Consider the following 21880-nt stretch of genomic DNA (forward strand, 5'->3'; position numbering starts at 1 on the left):
AGGTGGGAAACGTGGCTCAAATAAATCCAACTACATAAAATATCAGGATTCTCCACATGTCATGTAACATCAAAGCTAAGGCTCAAGGATACATAAAACATTAAAATACCTACCACAAACGTGAAAAGGGCCAGTAGCCTTATATAAAACAGGCTCTCAAACCTGCGAGGGAAGGACAGTCAGAAAACGTGCCAATCACATGAGCCGCCAAACTCACAAAAGGGAAAATTAGAAACAAGAGGATCCTTAGGAAAGAGATTCAATCTCAATAGTAATCAAAGAAATGCAAATTAAAACAGCCCTTGCCAAGGATGAGAGAATATGCAGCGGAGAGCTGAAACTCATTGGTGTGATCTTTTCAGAGGACAAGTTGGCAATACGCACAAAAGGTTCAAAACGCACGAGTGCTATTTCTAGGAACCATCCTTGGAAAACAATCAGAGATGCACAGACAGACGTTCCAATACGAGTCCATTGTATCTGTGTGCATAATCAGTGAAAACTGGCAGTCACCACCGTGTTCTGCAACGGTGCCTCGCTTGAGGAAATGATAGTGTGCACATGACAGGAGTTTTGAACGGAGACTGGGTGGAGATGACAGGCTACAGATCTGCCTCTTTCCTCATTCCAAAATATCTCGAAATGACAAAAGTTTTGAAGCAGAAGCGTTAATCCTTCTGGAAGGCCAGCAGCAAGCAGAGCATTCGCAGAATGTCTGGAATCAAGGGAAGGAAAGGACAGATGGTCGAGTAGATATGACCAGGATAAAGCACCTGAAACTCGGTCCAGAGGGCTGGGCAGCCCACGTCAACACAGTGCTCTCTCAGTGCGGAGTCAGGGTGGTGGGGGACACTTGCTGACCTGGGAGGATGCTTCCCCCAAGTTGGGTATACAGGAAGGGGACATGGCTCATGTCCACGGGCCTCTTCGTGGTGGTAGAAAAACCATCGTGAGAGGAACCTGATGCTGAGGGTGGTTTGTAGGCTTCACCCTCCTGAGGTCTGTGTGTTGGGGACATGTCCTCCTCTATTGGCTGTGGTGGGAGGTGCAGACCTCGAGAAGGTGTCACCTGGAAGGAGGTAACTAGGTTGCCACAAGGGTTTCTCAAGAGAGGGTTGGCTACCCATGTCCTTCCTCTTTCTCACACCCTTGGATCCACAGTGAGGCTCCGACAGAGTCCAGCCAATGCTAGTGCCAGGCACCACAGCTCCGGGATGATGAACTGGGTAATCATTTTCTCTTTATATAGTTTCACTTTATATAGCTAGAGTGTACACCCAGTCACCGATGTTTTATAATAAGCAATAGGAAAATGGGCTAACATATTGGGTTATGATTGATTTTGAATTTTCCTCTTTTTTTTCTGCTGTTTTCCCAGGCTCCTGCCTTAAGAATTTTTCAACATTGCAGCTAGAAAATAATAATCAATATTTTAAAAGAAAACTTGACATTTACATGGCAAGAGTAACCACAGCCTTATAACTTTTCTTCTTCCCGACTGAAGGGACCTCTGGCTGGTTTCCTGGCTTTGGGTCTCCTTGCCCCAGTCTCCTCTCAGGACTGTGACCACCCCAATGCTCTTTTTAAAAATGTCCTGTGGCTCCCTTTAGCTGACAGGAAACTTAGCTTCCTTGCAGCTGGATCTCCAATGAACGACTCGCTCTTTCCTGCAGGTTCTAGACTCTGCGCAACCTCCCCATTCAACCCCTTTTCTCATGTGGCCCTGATGCTCCTGAAGCCTGGCAGATGGGCCTTGGGGGAGAACACTCGCTGTCAGAATGCACCGGAATAGCTGTGGAGAACACAAGGCTGCCTGTCAGCCCAGAGGCCTGTCTGAGATAAGACGTCCTGGGAGTGTGGTGTGAGCAGCTGTGGAGGGGAGTGCTTGTCTCCAAGATTCGGGAACTGGGGAATAATAAAATGGCATGCAAAATGCGTGGCAGGAGTTCTAAGGGTCTGTGAGGAAGTCCCCAAGAGACAGGCTGCTCTGCCCACACAGCCACCTGCTTGCTTCTTGGGGTAAGAAGGAGTCATGGATTCTTGCCAAAGGCTCCCAGGCTCTCCTCTGCCTAGGGGCAGGTGTAGCCTGCAGATCGCATGTATACCTGATATGTCTTCCTGTCACACCCCAGCAAGGGCACACAGCTCTCCCTTGGTAAGCCTTTCTAAAACACGTCATCATTTTGGGTGATAAAATAGAAACGCTTGCACACAGTAGGTACTCAGAGAGTGGCCACAGATGATAAGGCAATGCTTCTTCTGTCTCCATAGGGCCTGAGGCAGTAGCTGCTTCCCAGGACCAGTATAGCATCCTAGGAACTGGCTGGGGTGAAGGAGGTACAGGAAGTGTCCCCGAGAGAGCTTCTCTAAGTTAGGCTTCAAGGAAAATCCATTGACAGACCCCTGCTCCGCTTCAGTTGCCCTAGATTCCCAAACCTCCAGCAACATCTCACCAGGTATGTGCATGTCCAGCCAGGTTCCCAACTCCCCATCACCATCTCACAGGTGTGCGCATATTTAGCTAGGTTCCCAAATACCCATCGCCATCTCACGAGGTGTGCGCATGCCCAGCTAGGTTCCCAACCCTCCATCACCATCTCACCAGGTCTGCGCATGTCCAGCTAGGTTCCCAAATGCCCAGCGCCATGTCACGAGGTGTGCGCATGCCCAGCAGTATTTTCCTCCACCCTCCACCGGCCCCTCTTTTCCATGAGGGTCCCACCCTAAAGCACCTCCAGGAATGCAGTCCAGGAGCTGGCAGTGATTTCATGTATTCTGTTTATGGAGTGTGAATAGAGCTGCAAAAGTCACAGCCTGGATTCAGACCACGCTTTGGAGAACAGCGGACCTCTGTCCTCCTGCATGCCAAAGAGGCAAACAGCCACTTTGGTATGGGCAGGCAGTAGAGTTGATCCTGGCAGCCGCCTCACAGGCTCAGTTGCACCCAGAGGCAGAGTTGGGGAAACAAGAGTAGATGCATGCTTAGATTGCAGCCAAGTCAGTCAATAGTATCAGTCTTCAGCTGGAGTTAGCATGAGGGGCAGGGCACTTGATCATTAGAACTAGAATCTGACCCCATCCCACATCCTGTCCTGTCTCCAAATGACAGATCTGCTGCTGAACTGGCAAGCCATTAAGGGGTGGGTTAGGGACAGAGATCAGAGGTTTTCAGTGCTTCTGGCCTACTTTGCACCCACTGCCATCCAAAGGCTGCTAACCTCTCCAATACAGTGAAATTCGAGTCCTAGTTCAGATCTGTCTCTGTGCCTCATGTGTGACTCATTGGTTCTGATGTGAAGCCCTGAGATACTACTGATGCTTCTGATCCTGGTACCACTTGAGGAATCTCTGCAGTAGGGGATAGGACTGCACCATCCTGAAGGTAGAGGACTCAAATGCCATCACTCGGCACTGACTACATAGTTTCTCAATGCTCAGTACCAACATCAACCAGCATCAAGCACCACATGGCAAACTCTGGGTTGCTGCTGGTTCCAGTGGCTGGCACAGTATTTTTGCTGAGATGTCTAGAAAGGTTCCTGTCAGTAAACATTGTCATATTTCCAAAAGCCATCGATGCCTTGGTTGAGTACTTTGGGAATTTGAGTTACTGGCTTCTCCCATTTTCTCAGTGTTCCTGGGGGCTGGGCAGGAGGTGGGGCTGGTACACACATGGAGGGTGGTGCTGGCATTTCTCTGTATCTCCCAACCTCATCTCACCATTCCTGGCGCAGAAGGAAGCATTAGCCCTTTCAAACCTAATGGACGAAACAGAAATCCTCAAAGGGAGCCCTCATTGAATCTACCCAAGCCAGGGAGCACATACAGGGATGGGCCATAGAGCTGGAGTGGCCAGTACTGAGGGGACATGAGGTGAGCGGGTAGTATCTTATTCTGCAAAATGCTAAGGGTCCATACAGGTAGGAATGATCTCAGAGGCCTGAGCATGCAAATTCTACAGGAGAGGGGATGTGGATAGTGGGGAAGGATGCTTCTTTCAGGGTAGTGGGCTCTCTGAGGGATCTCCCCAGAGGGTCTTTTGGGCTATGCTACCCATGCTATAGATCAAGTTCCTGCTTAAAGAGAAAGGAAGGGTTGGAATCCTCACAAAGGTGACCTGTGGCTTCGTTGCATGGGGTCCTCCTGTCCTCTGTTGCAGGCTTGGTGCCAGGATGCTCTCCAGAAAAGCAAGCAGCACTTCAGAGGGGCTCACCACCCCTGCAGTGGAGCAGATGGCCACTTGGACCTGGGGAACATTTCAAAAGGTTCAGGAGGGCCCCAAAGGGCAGGGGCTTTGAAGAACACACTTCACAGATGAGTACGTTCTGGTCATGGGCAGATCAAGCGCCATAGTGTGTCCTACCACTTGAAGGAGATCTTTGGTGTGAAAAGGTCACCCCCAGAGCCTTCTAGATCACCAAAGGCCAGGTTTGGAAGTCTTGGAATCTGTTTACAGGGAACCATTCTGTGTTGACAGAGGACCCAGTCCCAGGTGAGGAACTGAATTCCAGAGGATGTTGAAATAAACAGCTTCCACTTGCAGGCTGCATCTGCCTAGCGAGGCGCCTTTCCTCGTGTTGGCACACTCCTAAGGCCCTTACTCACACCAGTGCCCCTGAGAGAAAGAAGCACTGTCAGTACAGCCATATCCCCAAGCCCAGTTGGAGAACGCAGAGGCAAGGAGCTGCTCCACTTCCTGCTTCAACAGCAGACACTAGTTGAAACGGTGAGATGCCACTGCGCACCTCTCAGAAAGGCCAACCCCGAGCATGGGCACCACCAAACGCCAGCGGAGATGCGGAGTCAGACAAGGCTGCTTGTCGCTGTCAGAATGCACAGCATCACAGTCGCACTGGAGGGCAGCGTCCCATAGAACTGAACACAGCCCTACCGGTGATCCAGCAGTCAACTTCTTGGTCTTTACTCAATGGCACAGAAAACAATATGACCATGTAAAAATCTACATAAGGGTGTTTATGGCTGAATTTCTCCTAATTGCCCAAACTTGGAAGCAACCAAAATATCCTTCAGCAGTGAGTGGCATATCCAGACAATGGGATATTAGTATTAAACAGAAAGTGGCTATCAAGCCGAGGAGAGACATGAGAGAATTGGTTGCATGCCAGCACAGCGACATAATGTTTTAGAGCACTGAAAATGTTTTGTGTGTGCTTAGCATGAACCAGGCTCTGGGTTCAATGCCCAGCACTGCCAGGAAAACAGGATTCAGGAGATGCTGGAACCAAAGCTGTATCCCAATGCAGGTCTGCCTAAATGCAGAATGTGCACCACTGCGTTAAATGATGAATCAAGATCAAATAATCAGGTGTTGCGATATCACTCTGTGTAGGGGGCAGCAGGTGACGGTAGAGGCTGTGCAAGTGTGTGGGGTGGAGACATATAGGTCATCTTTAGATGTTACTTTCTGTCTTTTGAGAACTCGAAACTGCTGCAAAATAATAAAACCTTAAAAAAAAACAAACAAAAAAACCCACCCAAACAAAATGAAGTGTGGCACATGAAGGTTAAGTTTCATGACTGTGTCCCCGGGAACGGCAGCATCAGGGTCCACAAACATCCCTTCACCCGTTAATTACTCCAAGCTAGAGGCGCTTCCCAGTCAACTGCCCCAGCTCATTTGTCTCACATAAGTGGACAGACTCAGACAGCCCTGAGTGACTTGTCCGAGGTAGCTTGCCGGTCTTCTGTGTCATGTGGAAAGGATGTTTTAGCAGTCTCAAGAGGCTGGGGGTGGGGCTAATTACAAGTGAGTGAAGGGTGCAGAAGGGTGTAAGTGTGTCAAAGTCACTGACACAGACACTAGCATTGGAGCTTGTCTGGCTGGAAAGTTACATCCCAACAAAGCTGCTAAGAGCAGAAAATCCAATTTAGGGAATTCAAAATTTAGGTTAGACTTTTTTTTTTTTAAAGTGTGTCTATAATCCCAGCACTTGGAGGATAGAGGCCCAAACTGTACAGTGAGACCCCGTGTCTAAAACCCAACCCAACCAACCAACTGAAAAAAAAACAGGAGTGGGAAGATGGCTAAGCCAGTCAAGTACTGTCTGCTCAAGCATGAGGACCTGAGTTCAGAGTACCCATGAAGAATGTCAGGCGCAGTGGCTCGTACTTGCGACCCCTCTGCAGGGAGATGGGGACAAGCGGATCCCTGCGCTTGCTGCCAGTCAACCCAGCTGAATCTGTAAGCTCTGGGTTCAGTGACAGCCCCTGCTTCAAAAGCAAGGTGAAGAGTGATTGAGGGAGACACCCGGCATAGACGGCTGGCTTCTGCATGCACACACGTGCACACACACAGACACAAACACACATACGTGGGGAGGGGCGCAGGAGAAGAACTTCCCTGGAGACTGCAATGAGCAGCAAGAACTAAGAAGCCAGCACAGAAAGCCTGACAGCTGATACCCTGGGGCTATGTCCGTGAGCACGAAGTCTGGCAGACAGTGTGACCACACTGTTACACTTTGAATAGGCATAAGTCCCCAGAGCTTGCTCCCTGGATTCCTGAGGCAGTGGGTGAGCATCACCTATATGGGGGCCTTTCAAGTTTCTTTTGCTGTCTCCCGGAGCGGTATCTGCTCGTACACTAGGAAATCCCTGCCTCTATAAGTTGAAGCAAACATATGGAGTCGCATCATTGCCCACAAAGCCTGGCTTACAGATGAGTCGGCCTGGTATTGAGTCATTCCTTTCTTGGTTTTACAGCTTCTAACCTAGAGAGGGCATGGCTACAGTGCACTTAGTCTTTCTAGCCACAAATGCTTTGTTGTCTCTGCTGCGTTTCTCAGTCTGACACACATGAGAAACCTCAGAAAGGCACCTGTAAAGCTGGACCTAGAGATTCACTTGTCTGAGACAGATCCAGAGCTGCCTGGGGGCCATTGGGCACAAGCCTTGACTCATGGGGACTGTTGCATATTTATTTCCTCCGAGATAAAATATTCCATCTTGGAGGAAAGCTCCTTAAGACACAGGATATCCTAAGGGGAGACAGAACGTTTCATCCTGCATGGACGCTCTTTAAGATTAGAAGCTAACAACTCAAAGGCTTCAGGTAGTTCCTAAAACTGAACAAACAGACTCACTAGCCCCCTCCCTCCCCAGGAACATATAAAAATCAAGGACTTCTGAGTGATGACCAGCAGACCTGCCTAGAAGAGGCTCTGGCCATCTGAACTACCTGGAGAAGGCACTCTGACCTGTTAGGCTGTGGTGTGCTCTGAGTTTCCAGCCCTCATGAGCTGTAGTGGATTTTGGTGATTGTAGTAGCTGTCTTCGAGTGTTTCTGCTCTGGTAGGTAACCCCTTATCTATAACCTTTTAAGTAAACCAGATACACTCATTGGTTCATCAACTGGGCTCTGGCAGTATCCTCACTCTGTCATTGGTTTCCCGTCTGGGGTAAGTAGATGTTTGTATTGCCATACAATAGGAAGTATGGGCTTGCAGTAGCAGTTTGTGCCATGGCTGGGGATGGCCCCCAGACTCTACCCGGTCCATAGTACTAGGACCACAGTGGTGAGTTATGGGATTATGCCCACCCCTCCAACCTCAGGCTGGTTTTCCCTTTAGGCCCCTTCCAGTGCACTATCTGGAACAAAAGTACTTGATGCTGTCAATTGACTGACTGGTCCTATAAAAAAATCCAGTTTCCTCTGTACTCCTGAGAAGCTGTTAGCCCCTGGCCAGGGTCCAGCAGCTGCACTCCAGAGGTGCAGCCCAGACACCAGCCAAGATTCTCAGGCAGAGAGGAGTCAGCTGACCTGAGAGTTTTAATCAAGAAGGGTCCTTGCCAGCAATGTCACCAAGTCACAGCCTGCACTCCAGAAAGGGGTCTTCCCACTGAGATGCCAAAACCCTGACAGCCAGTACCTGATCCCAGGGAGGACACTGTCACTAAGGAGGACAGGATCACAGTAAAAACAATGACCAGCAGCTGGAACACCAGGCAAAGCCATCTGCCCCTGGCCAGTCTCAGTTTCCTCATCTGAAATATGGGAACCATCACCACCTCCCCATACAGGGCAGGCTGCTTAGGAGGGAGGCTAGAGAGTGGATGCTGTGATGACGGCATTGGAAGGCAGCATGGCCTGGAGAGAGCTTAGGGATCATCACAACACTCTGTGGGACAGCCAGGCTGATCTTCAGCACTCTTGAGCAAGGCCCCTGAGTGTCAGATCTTAGAGGCTCTCTACTGACTTCAGAAGTTATGGCTGCAGAAGAAATGGTGTCTGAGCTAGGGGGTCAAGACTTAGAAATTCAGTCCTTTTTCTTTTCTCTCTTTAACTCCCTCCTCCCTCCGTTCCTCCCTCCCTCCCTCCCTCCCTCCCTCCCTCCCTCCCTCCCTCCCTCCTTCCTTCCTTTCTTTTTTTTTTTTGAAAAAGAGTCTCATGTATCCCAGACAAACCTTGATTTTGCTCTATAAATTGCAGGTGGCTTTCCCTCCACCTTCCTGGTGCTGAGATTACTGGTGTGTATTGCCTAGTTTATGTGGTTCAGGGAGTGAAACTGAGGGCTTCACGCGTGCTAAACTGCTAAACGCTAGGCAACCTGAGCACATTCCTTTATCCACTCCTGGTTTGTCTTTGAACAATCTTTTGTGGCTTTGGAGTTACTTTGAAACTTTGAACACTGGCCTTCCCTGCTGTGGGCCTCAGTTTCCCCTTCTGCATAATAAAGAGATTAGGGGGAGGCATCTCTAAGGCCTTTTTAGACTCTCACAACCAAAGATGCGATTTGAGCAGGCACCCCTGAATCACTGCGGGGCTTCTCACTCACTGAGAGCCCTGTCCCTGTGCCACAAAGGACTCTGCCAGCAACAGCCTCTTCAGGGATTGGCAAGGAGTGGTTCCCACTGGAGGTCAACATCCCTTTGGTCCCCACCGAGGGGCTTGCCTGGGAACGCACGCCTGGCTTGGATCACCGCCTAAGGCTTCCATTCCCAAGCACTTCCAGCTCCTTTCTGTGCCGGGATTTTACAGATCTCAATGCCAGTTCACACACACGGGGAGGCATCCGGGTGGGGGTTGTTGCCCTTATTTGCTGGGGGGGTGGGGCTGGAAACACATCTCAGAGCGGTGAGAGGGCCTTTCCAGGCTCTCACAGGCAACCATCGAATGACTGCTGGATCCGGATTGAGCTTCGGAGAGGGTTTTGTGGAATCCGCCGAAGCCGAGCTTGTGACTCCTAGCCCCGCCCCTTTTCAAGCTCTGCTAGAGCCCAGGGTACAGCTCGTGTTGAGGTTAACCTGCGCACCGGACTCAAGAGTGTAACCCTCCAGGACTCATGGCCCACAGGATGCTTCTCTGGGGCTTCTAAGCCTCCCCTGATGACTTGATCGGAAGGAGACTAGAAGGAAGAAGAGGAGATGATAGAAAGAGAAAAGGCCAGGCCTCCACACTGCACGGAGGACTATCGCCCACTACAGATAAGGAGGGGCACAAATGGCAATCTTCAAACCGTCCTGAAAGTGGACCAGACGTCCTGGAAGTCACTTCCTCTCCGTTTTAATAGCCCATAACTATACTTTTAGAAAGACATTGTCAACATGTGCACGTAGGCCTGAGGTGGCTGTGAGGAACACCCCCAGTGGTCTGATTCCACGAGCTACAATGCACCCATCTGAGCGTACACACCACCCTATTAAACAGGAATTTAATCAAGGTCTCCGGGACCCATTACAGAGCAAATGAAAACAACATTTTTCATATATGGTCTGACGTCATTTGGGCTTAAAGGTTTATGTTGAGAAGAGTTCTAGATGGATGGATACTAAATAAAAGAAACGTGGGTGCGAGAGTCGGAGGGAGCTGGGAATAAAGGGGCAGAGAAAGTGATGGAAAACGGGAGAGGGAACAAGAGAGGATAATGGTGTGAGAAACTAAGGGGACAGTTTGGGAGAGGAAGGAGGGACAGGTAGGTTACTGGACACTTATGTATGGAAATGTCATAGTGAAATACTCTTAAAATGTGGGTCGGGAGTACCTCGGAGAAGCGCTGCACGTCCTGCGTGAGTGTGCCCACGCGCCGCCATCGGAAGTGCTTCAGCAGCTTCAGGATGGCCGGGTTCACCGCGTTGTCAGAGGGCACCGTCCGGAAGAAATATGGGTACTTCTTCTTGTCCGCAAGAACAGGCGTGGTGGCGGCGAAGGAAAGCTGAGAAAACAAGAAAAAGAACACTTTTATTGGGGCCTGGCACCCAGTCCTTCCTGGCAGCCATTTCTCACATGGGACAAGATGTTTCATTTAATTGTGTGCACGGCATGAGTCTTTGTGTAGGTGCGGGTGCCTGAGATTGCCAGAAGAGGGCGTCAGATGCCCCGGAGCTGGAGTTATAGGCAACCGTGAGCTGGAAACCAAACTCTGGTCCTCTGGAAGAGCAGTCTTGACTAGAAGATAAAAAGAATGTAAGGGAAGGAGAAAGGGGTTGGATGGACCAGCGAGCTACACGTCCCCAAAGAAATGGAATCATTAATGCTGTGACCTGTTTCGTTCCAGAACGTTCTCTGTGAACGGTGCTTTTGGTTTGCTTGTCTCTTGTTAGGTTATTCTCTATACACACGAAAAGCAAAGGGGACGTCCAGCCCGATACTCTCGCAGCGTTTTATTGTCACCATCATTTGATTTAGGGACAAGAACATTGTTTAGTTTGTCACGTCTGCCGTCATTGTCACGGGGGTGTCTTAGTGCATAGCGTTTCATGTGTATTTCAGGGTAATTCCATGACACAGTCTGTGATGTGAATGTTTTCAGGTAAAGACCTGGATCTGGGGCGCGGTTGGTAGGGCGCTTGACTAATTAGCATGCATGAAGCCGTGGGCTCTCTCCCCGGTGATAATGGCAGTATGCCTGCAATCCCAGCATTCAGGAGGTGGAGGGTCAGAAATTTGAGATTATCCTCTGCCACATAATGACTCTGAGGCCAGCCTGGGCTGCATGAGGTTCTGTTTCAAAAATAAAATAATGAAATAAACAAATAAGGCCGCAAACCTTCAATATCTTTGTATTTAAATAATCTGAAAAGATCCCGCCTGCTTTGCATATCCGCTAGTCAGAGATAATTAAAGGTCCAGAGTCACTACATTTTTGTCAACAGGGAATGCACACCATTTTTTTCCATGCGGTTTTATAATGAGCTATCACAGAAATGGGATCCGCTTACAGTCACGGTTACATGCCCTGTTGAGCCCTTATGGGTGGTTCCCAGGAGGTGGGTCCTATTTTAGGAAGTACTTTTGCATACCTTCCTCTCTGAGTGGGGCTCTGGTGCTTTTTAATTGAATTTAGAGAAGATGTTAAAAATGTATAGCCTTCAGACTTGGCCTACCGCGGCTGCCGCAAACCTCATGTTGTTTGTCCTTACACATGGTATTTTAATTTACACCCGGCCGTCAGATCTGTCCACCCTTCCCTTTATCATTTTCTCGCTTTCTTTTAAGTGCCAGTAAGTTGTTGAATTGGATTTTAATTATCTGTCCAGCTTAAATGTCACCGCTTCCTGACGCTCCCTCTGATCTCTGCTCTCCTTCCCCAGCCTCATTCACGGAAGGTGGGATCCACCCTTTGATCCTTGCAGTGAGAAGGTAGGAGAGCGGCATCTGGATGCCCTTCTCATTTGCATCGGAGACCGAGGTTGAGTCTCCTCCAAGGTCTGAGAGCAATCTGTAGTTCCTCTCTGGACAGAAAGGAATCTTATCCTTTGTCCCTTTTCCAATTTGACTCTTACCCTTCCTTGTCTGTCTGGAAAAACAAGTGACCATTCATATTAAAAAGTGATCGAGGTCCCTATTTTTCCATTTATTAATAGTTTGTGCTTTGTCTTTTGCTGTCACTCATAGTCATTTCCATACAGAAATGGTTGGGGGGCCAGGGAGATGGCTCGGTGAGTAACGGCGCTCACCACCAAGCTTGACGAAGTTGGGCTCCCTAGGATTACATGGTAGAAGAGAGTCAAGCTTCCCCATACATGTGCCTGCATGTGCTTGTGCACACATGTGCACACACTCACACACACACTTATGAATGCTCCCCTACTCAAATGCACTAAAAATCTTTAAAGAAAAATAATTTGATCCATGGTTGAAATTCTCTTTATTCCCACTTGCTTTGTTAGATTTTGAGTGCTATTTAGAAAGGTCTCTGCTACTCTGGGGTTCTGAAAGAATTCCTCCATGGCTGTTCTGTTCCTTCTTCCTTCCTTCCTTCCTTCTTTTGTTTCATTTAATCTTTGGTACTGAGCGGACGACTGGAGCTAGCTTGCTTGCTGCTGAGAGCTTCCTCTGAGCCTTCGTGTGCCCTAGCAGTAGTGCTAATCCTGATATATGTGAGCCGCGGTTCGGCACCCAAGGGACGACATCCAGGACCCTTGCGATGTGGATGGAAAGTCTTTACTGCTGCTTTTTACCAATTCTCCCCAGGGCTCCAGGGAAGACAATGAAGATCTGTCCTTCTCCTTGGCCTGGATCAGAGAGCATATGGCTATTCCCTAAGGTCCCTGGGTGTCCTACATCCACGCTGCAGCCCCCCCACAGACCCTACCCATTGGAGCTGACCATAAAAGAGCCTAATGGTCTCCATATGCGGTTAGACAACACCTAGAAAACCAACTTTTAAGTTCTCTGCAGTGGTTGAAGAGGAATGTCCCCTATAGGCTCATAGATTTGAATGCTTGGTCACCAGGGAGTGTCACTACTAGGAGAGGTGGTCTTGTTGGAGCAGGAGTGGCACTTTGAGTGGGCTTTGAGCATTCAGAAGCTCAAGTCAGGCCCACTGTCTGTCTCTTCCTGCTGCCTGAGAATCCAGATGTAGAACTCTCAGCTACCTTTCCACAACATGTCTCCCTATGTGCTACCATGCTTCCTGCCATGAAGACAAGGGATTAAACCTCTGAACTGTAAGTCAGCCCCAATTAAGTGCTTTCCTTTATAAGAGTTGTCATGGTCATGGTGTCTCTTCACAGCAATAGAAGCCCTAAGGCTCCAAAGATGTCCCAAGGTTGATAAGGATAAAGAACATATGGCTATTTAAAAAATTGTAGAGAAACTCAGGATCAGAGGGAAGATTCTCCATGGAGTGGAAGTCCAGCTAGACACATGGAAGCATCTTTATTCCTCGGGCTTCCCTCACTGGAAAGTCTGGCATGAGAAGAAGTGAGACCCCATATTGGGAGGCACACACAGAGGCTGGGCTATACAGTGAGAACAGAGAGAACCACTGTCTGTGAGCTCTTCCACACACTGCAGGAAAGACTTGCATGGGAATTTCAGTACATACAGATAAACACCATTTTTTTAAAAAACAAAACAAAACAAAACAAAACAAAAAATGATCCCATAACTTTTATCAGAATCACAAAGAATGCTCTACAACCCAAACACGGTCTGTACACCTGCTTGCAGGTGACACATTGACACATGGGTCCCACAGGCAACACAAGAAACAGCAGCTGTGTCCAGTCTCATTCAATGTAGTTTTCACACTTTCCTCTTAAGATTAGAAGCCCGTGGTAAGTCTCCTGCTCTCATCAGTTAAGAAGCTATCAGAAAAAAATCTGGGGTGACTACCTCAGGACCTGGGACCTTACGCATGCCTACCACATCTCTCAGACACTTATCTGATACACGTTGGGAAATATTAATCTTCTGATGTGATCTCTGATTTGTGCTCTGGTTGATGCTTTACTGTTAGTGTCCCATTAGTTCCAGGTCCACAATTAATTGTTGCTCAAATAACCTCATATGTTTGCCCTGTAGGTAATTACAGTGGTCACTGTTCAGTGAATAAATGGTCCATTGTGTTTACAATGGTCTTGGAGTACAATGTATGCCCCAGGTCTAAATCATGTTGGGTGCAAAATATTAACTGGAGCTGGCATTTTCTGCACCATTTGAGATAATACACACTTTGATTGGATTGCATTACTGTTTCATGGGCTTTAATGTCCTAAAACTTTCTTCCACGGGAAGGCTGTAGGGGGTCTCATAGCACCACAGAATTTCAGAAACTAGAAATCATGTATGTGGTTCTTCATCTTACCCATGCACTGAGCAACTTGGTTCAAACCAAGTAAATCAGACCCTCTGGACAGAAAGGCCAAGTCGTAGTCATATTTAAAAACATGCTGGGCTTTTTTTCTTTTTAGAGGGTGGGCGCTGCTGAAGAGATATCTCAAAACTTAAGAGCATTTGTTGCTTTTACCCCAGGATTGGAGTCTCAGCACCCACATGGCAGTTCACAACTATCTGTAACTCCAGTTCCCGAGATCTGACACCCTCTTCTGACCTCCACGTATGCTGCACACACATGGTACACATACATATGTGCTGGCAATACACTGATACTCATAAAATAAAATGATCCTTAAAAAACAACAACAGGGAAGAAGATGCCTAGAGAGGGCCTGAGAAACCCTGATGGGCCCCGTACCATAGTCCTGAATGATCGGACAGCTTAACCAGAGGTGAGGCAAACTGAGACATCCATCAAAACCAAGGAAGGATGGAAGCAGAATTCGAACTCAGATCTAAAGAACGCTCAGCACCAGCGCTCATTCTTGGCTGGACACTGCCCATCTGTGCCCGGGTGATCCCCAGGCTTTCCCCACCATCTGGCAATGCCGGGACTTCTAGCATTAGCGTCCTAACTTGAAGGCCTGTATTTCTGGTCCTCCTGTCTTATTTCTCTCAACCCAATTAGTTTCTGAACAGACTGTGATGGAAGTTTCCAGAAAATCCCAAGCCACAGACTTACTGAAGAGAGGATTTTAAATTTTAATTCATAGATTTGCTTCATCTAGTTTCCCTGCGATTGTATTGAGACTTTGGCCCATACAGTACCTGCTTTGGGAATGTGTTGAAATCTGGTTCGGTGGCCTTTTATAGAACCAACTTTGGTAAAAGTTCCACAGAGGCTGGGAAAAATGATTCAATCTCTGGATGTAAGCTACAGAATTCTTTATTAGACTACTAATGAATAATAGATACAGCCAGCCTAATTATGTTACTATTGTATGGTCCGCGTGTTTGTTTACTTGATCTATCAAAGCTGAGAGGCTTGGTCGGTTCCCCTCCATTGTCTCCCACCACCTTCTTGCATCTCAACAGGTCTGGTTTTTGTTGCCTTTGATTCTATGTTGTTTTGAGTGTAAACGTTCATCACAAATGTATCTTTATTTTTCAGCCATGCATATCCTAGCTTAGTGTGAACAGCAGGTACTTAATAGATATTCATGGGCTGCACCAAGAGCTGAAATATTTATGAAGGCGAAAGAAGCCTCTGTCATTTACTGCTTCTTGTGCTGTATCTTGCTTGATAGTTATAGCATTGCCCCTATTAACTTATTGCTCATATTTGCCTATCATAGCTTTGAGCCTCCTTCTATTTATGCTCTATCAAGATTATTATATTCATCTATGTATATCACATACATACATACATACATACATACATACAGTCAGACAGACAGACAGACAGACAGACAGATAGATAGATGCTTCTGGGCAATACCAAGTGGCTTGATGTTTAGACATAAATACTTGTTACTGTAATAAGCACTTGATCTTCCATGTCTTGTCTCATGGGCTCTCTTGCTCTTTTTATGTTTCCCATGTTCCCTTTAGAGTATAGCTATGTTTTTATTGCTGTTCTGGTTGTATGAATTCACCTTACTCCAGTGTCAGCCTGAAGGAACACCTTTTGATATCCTGACCCTGATATCCTGAGCTGACCTGACCCTCTGTCAATTCCACACAGGGCTAAACAGCTGGGTATAAAATTCTTGGGCTATGCCTTCTCTTTGGAAGTACAGCATGATTCAGAGAAGGAATCGGGACAAACTTGATCTGTCTTTACTTGTAGGTACCAAGTTTTCTTTGCCTGTGTACCTAAAAGATTGTTTTTCTTTGTTCTTGGAATTAAAAAAATCCTTGCCAGTATAGAGCTGGGTTTAGCCTCCTCAGCTTGGTCTGGGATATAAGAAACCCTCCAATTTGTGCATTTTAGTCTTCCAATTCAGAACATGTAAATAGAAGAGAAATATACTGTATTTTAAATACTTTGTATTGTATATAATATATTTATTATTTACATACTGAGATTTTTGTGCATTTTATTATGTATATATATTATGGTGCATGTGTCAAATTATGTCTGCCTCTTATATAATATCCATCTACATCCTTGTCTCTCCTCTGGAATACCTGGTCCCCTGCATCATCTTCTTATTTTCTAAATCCTTATCCGCTCTATTTTCTCTTGTGATTTCAGTTCTTGGTCCTTGTCCTCTGAGTGGTAGAAGAATATCTCATTTTATCCTGCCTATATTTTGTTTGTCTGTGAGACAGGGAGAAACTAGCCTTTAACTCCTGATCCTCTGGCCCTAGCCTCCCAAGTGCCAACTGGCTTATCCTATGGTCTTATTTCAGGGTCTGGGCATATTAACTTCTGCTGTTTTCTGGTAATGTGGCTGATCATCCACAGTCCTCACAGTGGGGCACAGGGTCTCCTTGACACAACCCAGACAGCATCTGGCGTTATCTGACTTCCTTATTTGTCTTAGTACTTCAGAGCTACTGTTGGACTCTGCAGCTCTCTGGCTGTGCTGTGACTGACAGCTATACAGCCTCTGCTGCCACCCAGGACCTCGGCTCGGAGCTTTATTGACCAACACATTTTTATGGTTATTGATATTTCTAGTTTCCTATCAGTGTTTTATGGTCATATCCCCTCGCTCTCCACTCTCATCTCAAGCTTTCTATTTCTGGAAGACTGTGCTGGGTGGGTATGAGAATCCTCTGTGTATTTTGAGTATGGTTGAGAATAGCAAGAGGTGTTCTAAAGTTTTCATCTTTACCCTGTAGTAAGTTGTTTTCAGAAGTGGACTCTTCTCTGCTTCCTCTGGCTCTTTCTGATGCTTTTCCAGAGGTGTTTTTGGTGTTCCCCCTAAAGCAAAGCCGTGTTTTTCACATTCGGCTTGTTGGCAGAGACAGACACTGGAGTCCCTGGCTACTTTCTGCCTATTTACATTTTACCTGGGAATATGAACCTGAAGGGTAAGGATTTAAACAATTTTTGGTGTCTAATAGGTGCTCACCTTATGCTGGTCTATAGTAGCAAGGTGACATCATTGTCTGCCCTCCATATCTGATTTTCTGTTACTCTGCGTCAACATAGGATGTTAAGTTCCCATCATGCACTGCTGCAGTGCTGCTTCTTTTCTGACCATAAAACTAATTTTCCAGAATGCATTGCACTCTGGCTCCCTCTCTCCAGCACTTTTCTAGGAATTTGTTATCCTTTTGAATGTAGAAGGACATGTGAGAATGAAGGGAAGAAGCCTTTTGGTTGCCCTGGTGATGGAGGTGGAGAAACCATTTTCCAATTCCCTGACCATGTAAGCAAGGGGTCTCTAACTCAGATCATAGGGAATAGAGGAAACATCTGATGATCTCTCAGACAATTGCTACTGAGCAAAGTTTAGTGATCCTTTCTAATGTCCAAAATGACAAGTCCGAAGTCTAGTGTGTTTGTGTATGTGTGTGTACATGTATGTGTATATGTATGTATTTGTCTATGTGTGTATGTGTGTGTCTGTATCTGTGTCTGTGAGCATATGCATGTATTTTTGTTTGTATTCATATGTCAGCCTGTATGTATTTATATATGTGTGTATATACGTCTCTGTGTGTATATGTATGTATTTGTATATGCGTATATTTGTGTATGTATTTGTGTCTGTCTACTCTCATAGGCTGGGAAACGGAGTTAGAGGCTCAGAATCTGCCAAGAAGCAGATCAGAGGTCATCAGCAGTGAGGGGAGTGGGCGAAGACAGACTAGGGAGCCCCTGCTCAGGGTGGAGGTCATGCTTTGGAAGAGATTAGAATGCTCTAGCATTAGATAGTGCTGTTGGCACAATAGCATTGAATGTACTCAATGACACTGCCTTCTCTTTGAACTACTAATATGACGAGTTTATGCAACGTGTATTTTAACACATAAATAAATAAAAAAACTGGCCATGATTATGAAAGTTGTATGCAGAAGTGTGAGGCCTGTGTTAGTTATTTGACTCATTGGTTACTTGGTCAAAAAACAAAAACAAAAACAACCAACCAAACAAACAAACATTTGACTAAAGCAACTTAAGGAAGGAAGGGTTTATTATAACATTTTCTTTCATTTGTTCTTTTCTTCATCTTATTATGTATGTGGGGAGGTACCATGGCATGAGTACGGAGGTCAAAAGACAAATCTTAAGTCTCTGGGGTTGAAGCCAGGTCATCAGGCTGGTGGCAAGCACCTTTACCTACTGAGTCATCCTGCTGGCTTTCGGTCCCTGGGAGTCTAGTCCACCATGGAGCGGAAGCACTGCAGCACAGCTGTGCAGGTACAGAAGCCCACTGTCCCCCTGGGTGGTTGGGAGGAGTGAGGCCGAGCTTGGGGTGAGTCTGTCAGCACTGCGGGGAGGCTGGGCAATCTCTGTGCAGAACGGCTTTGATCCTCCCACTCCATATGCCCACAGGCAAATCCATTCTCTAAGGTGCTCAAGAGCAAAACTCGTAGGGCAGTGAATGGATTGCCTAGCGGGTGGATGGAGATCACCCACTCAGGTGGCTAGTCGTGATGGGAGCCATCTAAGGCGTCTTCATAGACGCATGGTAGACTTGGAGTCAGTAAGCCAAGACGCATCACCTGAGGTAGCAGGTATTTTCCAAATGGTGATGCTGTAACCCATGTGTCATAAATGACACAAGGTCAGGGAGTGAGATGTGGAGCTGATCTTCAGATGCCTTTTCTGCTTCTCTTTCTGCAGCCCAGTACAGAGCCTGGAGCCTCGAGCAGAGGCTGGCGATGACCTAGGGCTTGCTCCATCCTGGAGATCTGGTGGAACTTGGAGGAGACGGGATGTTCTAGGGCTACTCGGAGGGGAGTTCATCTCTCAAACGCAGGCGTTTCCATGGTGGGTGTATTGTTCCGGTAACCAACAGAGTGGCGCAGGAAGGAGGTGTGGGGAGCGTTTTCTGCGATAGGAGCTGTGTGACAGTGGGAGTCTCGCGAGAGTTTAGGGTCTGTATGTGGTCCGGCTCATCGCTTCAGCGGTGAGGCCCCAAATGGAGACACAAGCGGATAATGAAGAAAGCTCAAGGACACACAAAGATCCGAGTTCCCGGTCCCCGAGAGGAGGGAAGAGTGAATTGTCGGGCCTGTGAAGCTGCCACCCTTCTCATCTCTGAAATGATGGGTTGGACCAGAGATTTCAAAGATTCCCGGCAGCCACAGACTTGTGCTCCCCCTCCCAACTGACAGCTTAAGAGAACGATGGGGCTTGTGGTTTTGAGGGAGTGGGTGGTTTTTTGATCTGATTTAGTTAGACAATTGCTTTGTACCTCACTTCTCTGCCGATAAATACATCTCCCAACCTCACCGTCTTTATTAGATTCCAAGCCACCAATGAATTCTTGTCTGAATGCAATTCTTTTTTTTTTTTAAACAAAAAACCAAAACCCTGGTCTGGGACTCCTGAACCGAGTTCTTCCGCAGAGATGAACCATCTCTAGGGGATGGGGTCAGCAGGGGTGGCCACAGTTGCTAAGAGCTTGGGAGGCAACTTGTGCCATGTGGGAGGGGAGGAGGGATGAGGGAGGCTTGCTCTTTTCTCCACTAGGTTTAATCTTTTGCAGTGGTTTTGCCGACTGTGCCTGTAATTAAATGAGGGAGGTATTTGTCATCGTGGGTCCCTTTCAGCCCAACTGAATGCAACACAACTTTCTCAGGAAGCTTCTGACAAAACAGTGTTTGTGACTGGTGCCAGGACACATACAAAGACACCGGGCGTGTGCACTGGTAACTCAGGGCCACTTAGGGGCTGTGCCAGGTCACGGTTGCCCCCAAGCCCAGGGGTAGGACTGTTTGGACACTATGTGCTTCAACATCAATGTTGTGAGATCCATGTGGCGCAGAGTGGCTGCAAAGTGTCCCCAAGTAAATGAGGGAGAATGAATGTCTGCCATGCTGGTGAATTCTGCTTGAAGCCGGGTTCCCACAGAGGCCTTTGGGGTGCTATGCACAGGTATTAAATCCGAGTCAGAGGGGCCTGGGCTGGGGCCACCTGGGGAGCCACATTCTGCCTGCCTGCTAATGGAGTTGCGTTTTCATCGCTAAGAAACGCCTGGCCATTCGACATATGCCACTCACCCTCACAGCCATTCCTCACCAAGCCTTCACCCCCCACCCACAATTTGAAAGGGACCCAGAAGAGGCAGTGTTGTCTTTGTTTCCTCTTGGGGAAACTGAGGCTGGAGGAGGGGCGGTAGCTTGCCTGGGGACCGCAGTGAGAGAGCAGTAAGGCTGGGTGGGCATTGTGTTTCCATGCTTTGACTCCTCAGAGTCATTGCATGAAGAACCCCTGTAGGGGAGCAAGCATGCCGGAAAGACTGGATGTGCTTTCTCATTGGAAGTGCAGAGCAGCCATCTGAGGTAGCTACTAGTGCACGCTGCAGTTTTTGAGGCGACTGAGGTGCTCAGAGGTTGAGTCATTTGCGCATGGTCATGCAGCAAAGAGCTAGCAGGTCATGGAAAGAGACTTATTTCCCACCCAGTCCCGTCTCACAGACTGCCGTGCCACCTCCTAGAACCCAGCACCCTTGCCCAAATATTTGCTTCTTCGTAATTGTTGTGTGTTCATATGTGTGTGTGTGTGTGTGTGTATACACATGCATGGGGGTGTGTATACATGTGCCTGGTCGTGTGGAGGTCGGAGGTTTAATATCAAACATCTTTCCCAATTACTTTCCTCATTTTTTGAGACAGGGTCTCTCACTGAACCTGGAGCTCACAGTTTAGGCTGGACTGGTTGGCCAGCAAACGCCCAGGAGGCTGTCTTCCTCCACGGCCGACTCTGGCCCTGAGGGTCACAGGCACAGGTTGGCATGACTGTCATATGGATGCAAGGGATTGAACTCAGGCCCTCATCCTTGCGGGGCAAACTCTTAACTGACTGAATGAATGGTCTTCCCACACTCTCTTTAGTCGAATTTTGATTTTCACAAATTTCATGGTCTAGGGGAAATTGACTTGGATACTCTGGCTATAAAGATGGCAAAAATAGAAGCTCAGAGAGTTAACGATGTGGCCAAAGTCACATGTCAACAGGGGCAGGGATAGGGGCAGGGCTCCATACTTGTGTTCTTAGAATAAGGCTTTTCCTCCATTGTACCAGGATGCTTTGCATGGGAAATGAGGACTCACTGGGCAGATTAAAAAAGGGAATGAGATTTCCTTTGAAAATATGGTACAGCATCAATGCTTTGTGTATGTCTGAATCCCTCGGATGATCCAATTCAATGACAGAAAATAAAAATCATATCCCTTTTTTCAGTGCTGAGAATTGATTGCCTCATACTTAAATAGGCAACCACTCTACTACTGCGCCATCTCTCCAGCTCTGCATTTTTGTTTACAAAAAAAGATTCTTTGAGTTGTTGGCTAAAGAGGCCCCATGGAAACCTCCAAACAGCCTATGCTATTGCCAAGGTTATTAGATGCTCCCCTCAAACTGCTGGTAAGGTCCTATTGCTGAAGACAACACCTCTGTAACTCACTGAACATGGAAGAGTCAGGCAAGCTGGTGCCCACTTAGAGCCGTCACCCCTACTGATTAGTGTTCACGCTACTGAAAAGTACTCTCAAGCCAGAGGATCAAGGTAAACCACCAATCCAGCCACATACCCTTTGCTTGACAATGGTAAGACACACTGTTGCAATAGTGGTACAAGGCTTGTAGAAGTAACCAGCCGATATCTGATTGACTTTAAGGCCCACTTCAGGAGAAGGAACCCATCTTTGACATTGCTTGAGTGACCAAGA

General features: G+C 47.4%; 1 protein-coding gene across 1 annotated transcript in view; it reads right to left on the reverse strand.

Annotated features, from left to right (window-relative positions):
- The window catches only part of Gabbr2 (gamma-aminobutyric acid type B receptor subunit 2), a 347946-nt gene that overhangs the window by 188471 nt on the left and 137595 nt on the right, over positions 1–21880 (reverse strand). The window contains 1 exon segment of the mRNA XM_038348048.1: positions 10002–10172. Coding sequence (XP_038203976.1) covers positions 10002–10172 — 171 coding nt within the window.

Source organism: Arvicola amphibius, chromosome 11 (assembly GCF_903992535.2).
Source record: "Arvicola amphibius chromosome 11, mArvAmp1.2, whole genome shotgun sequence".
Classification (NCBI taxonomy): domain Eukaryota; kingdom Metazoa; phylum Chordata; class Mammalia; order Rodentia; family Cricetidae; genus Arvicola; species Arvicola amphibius.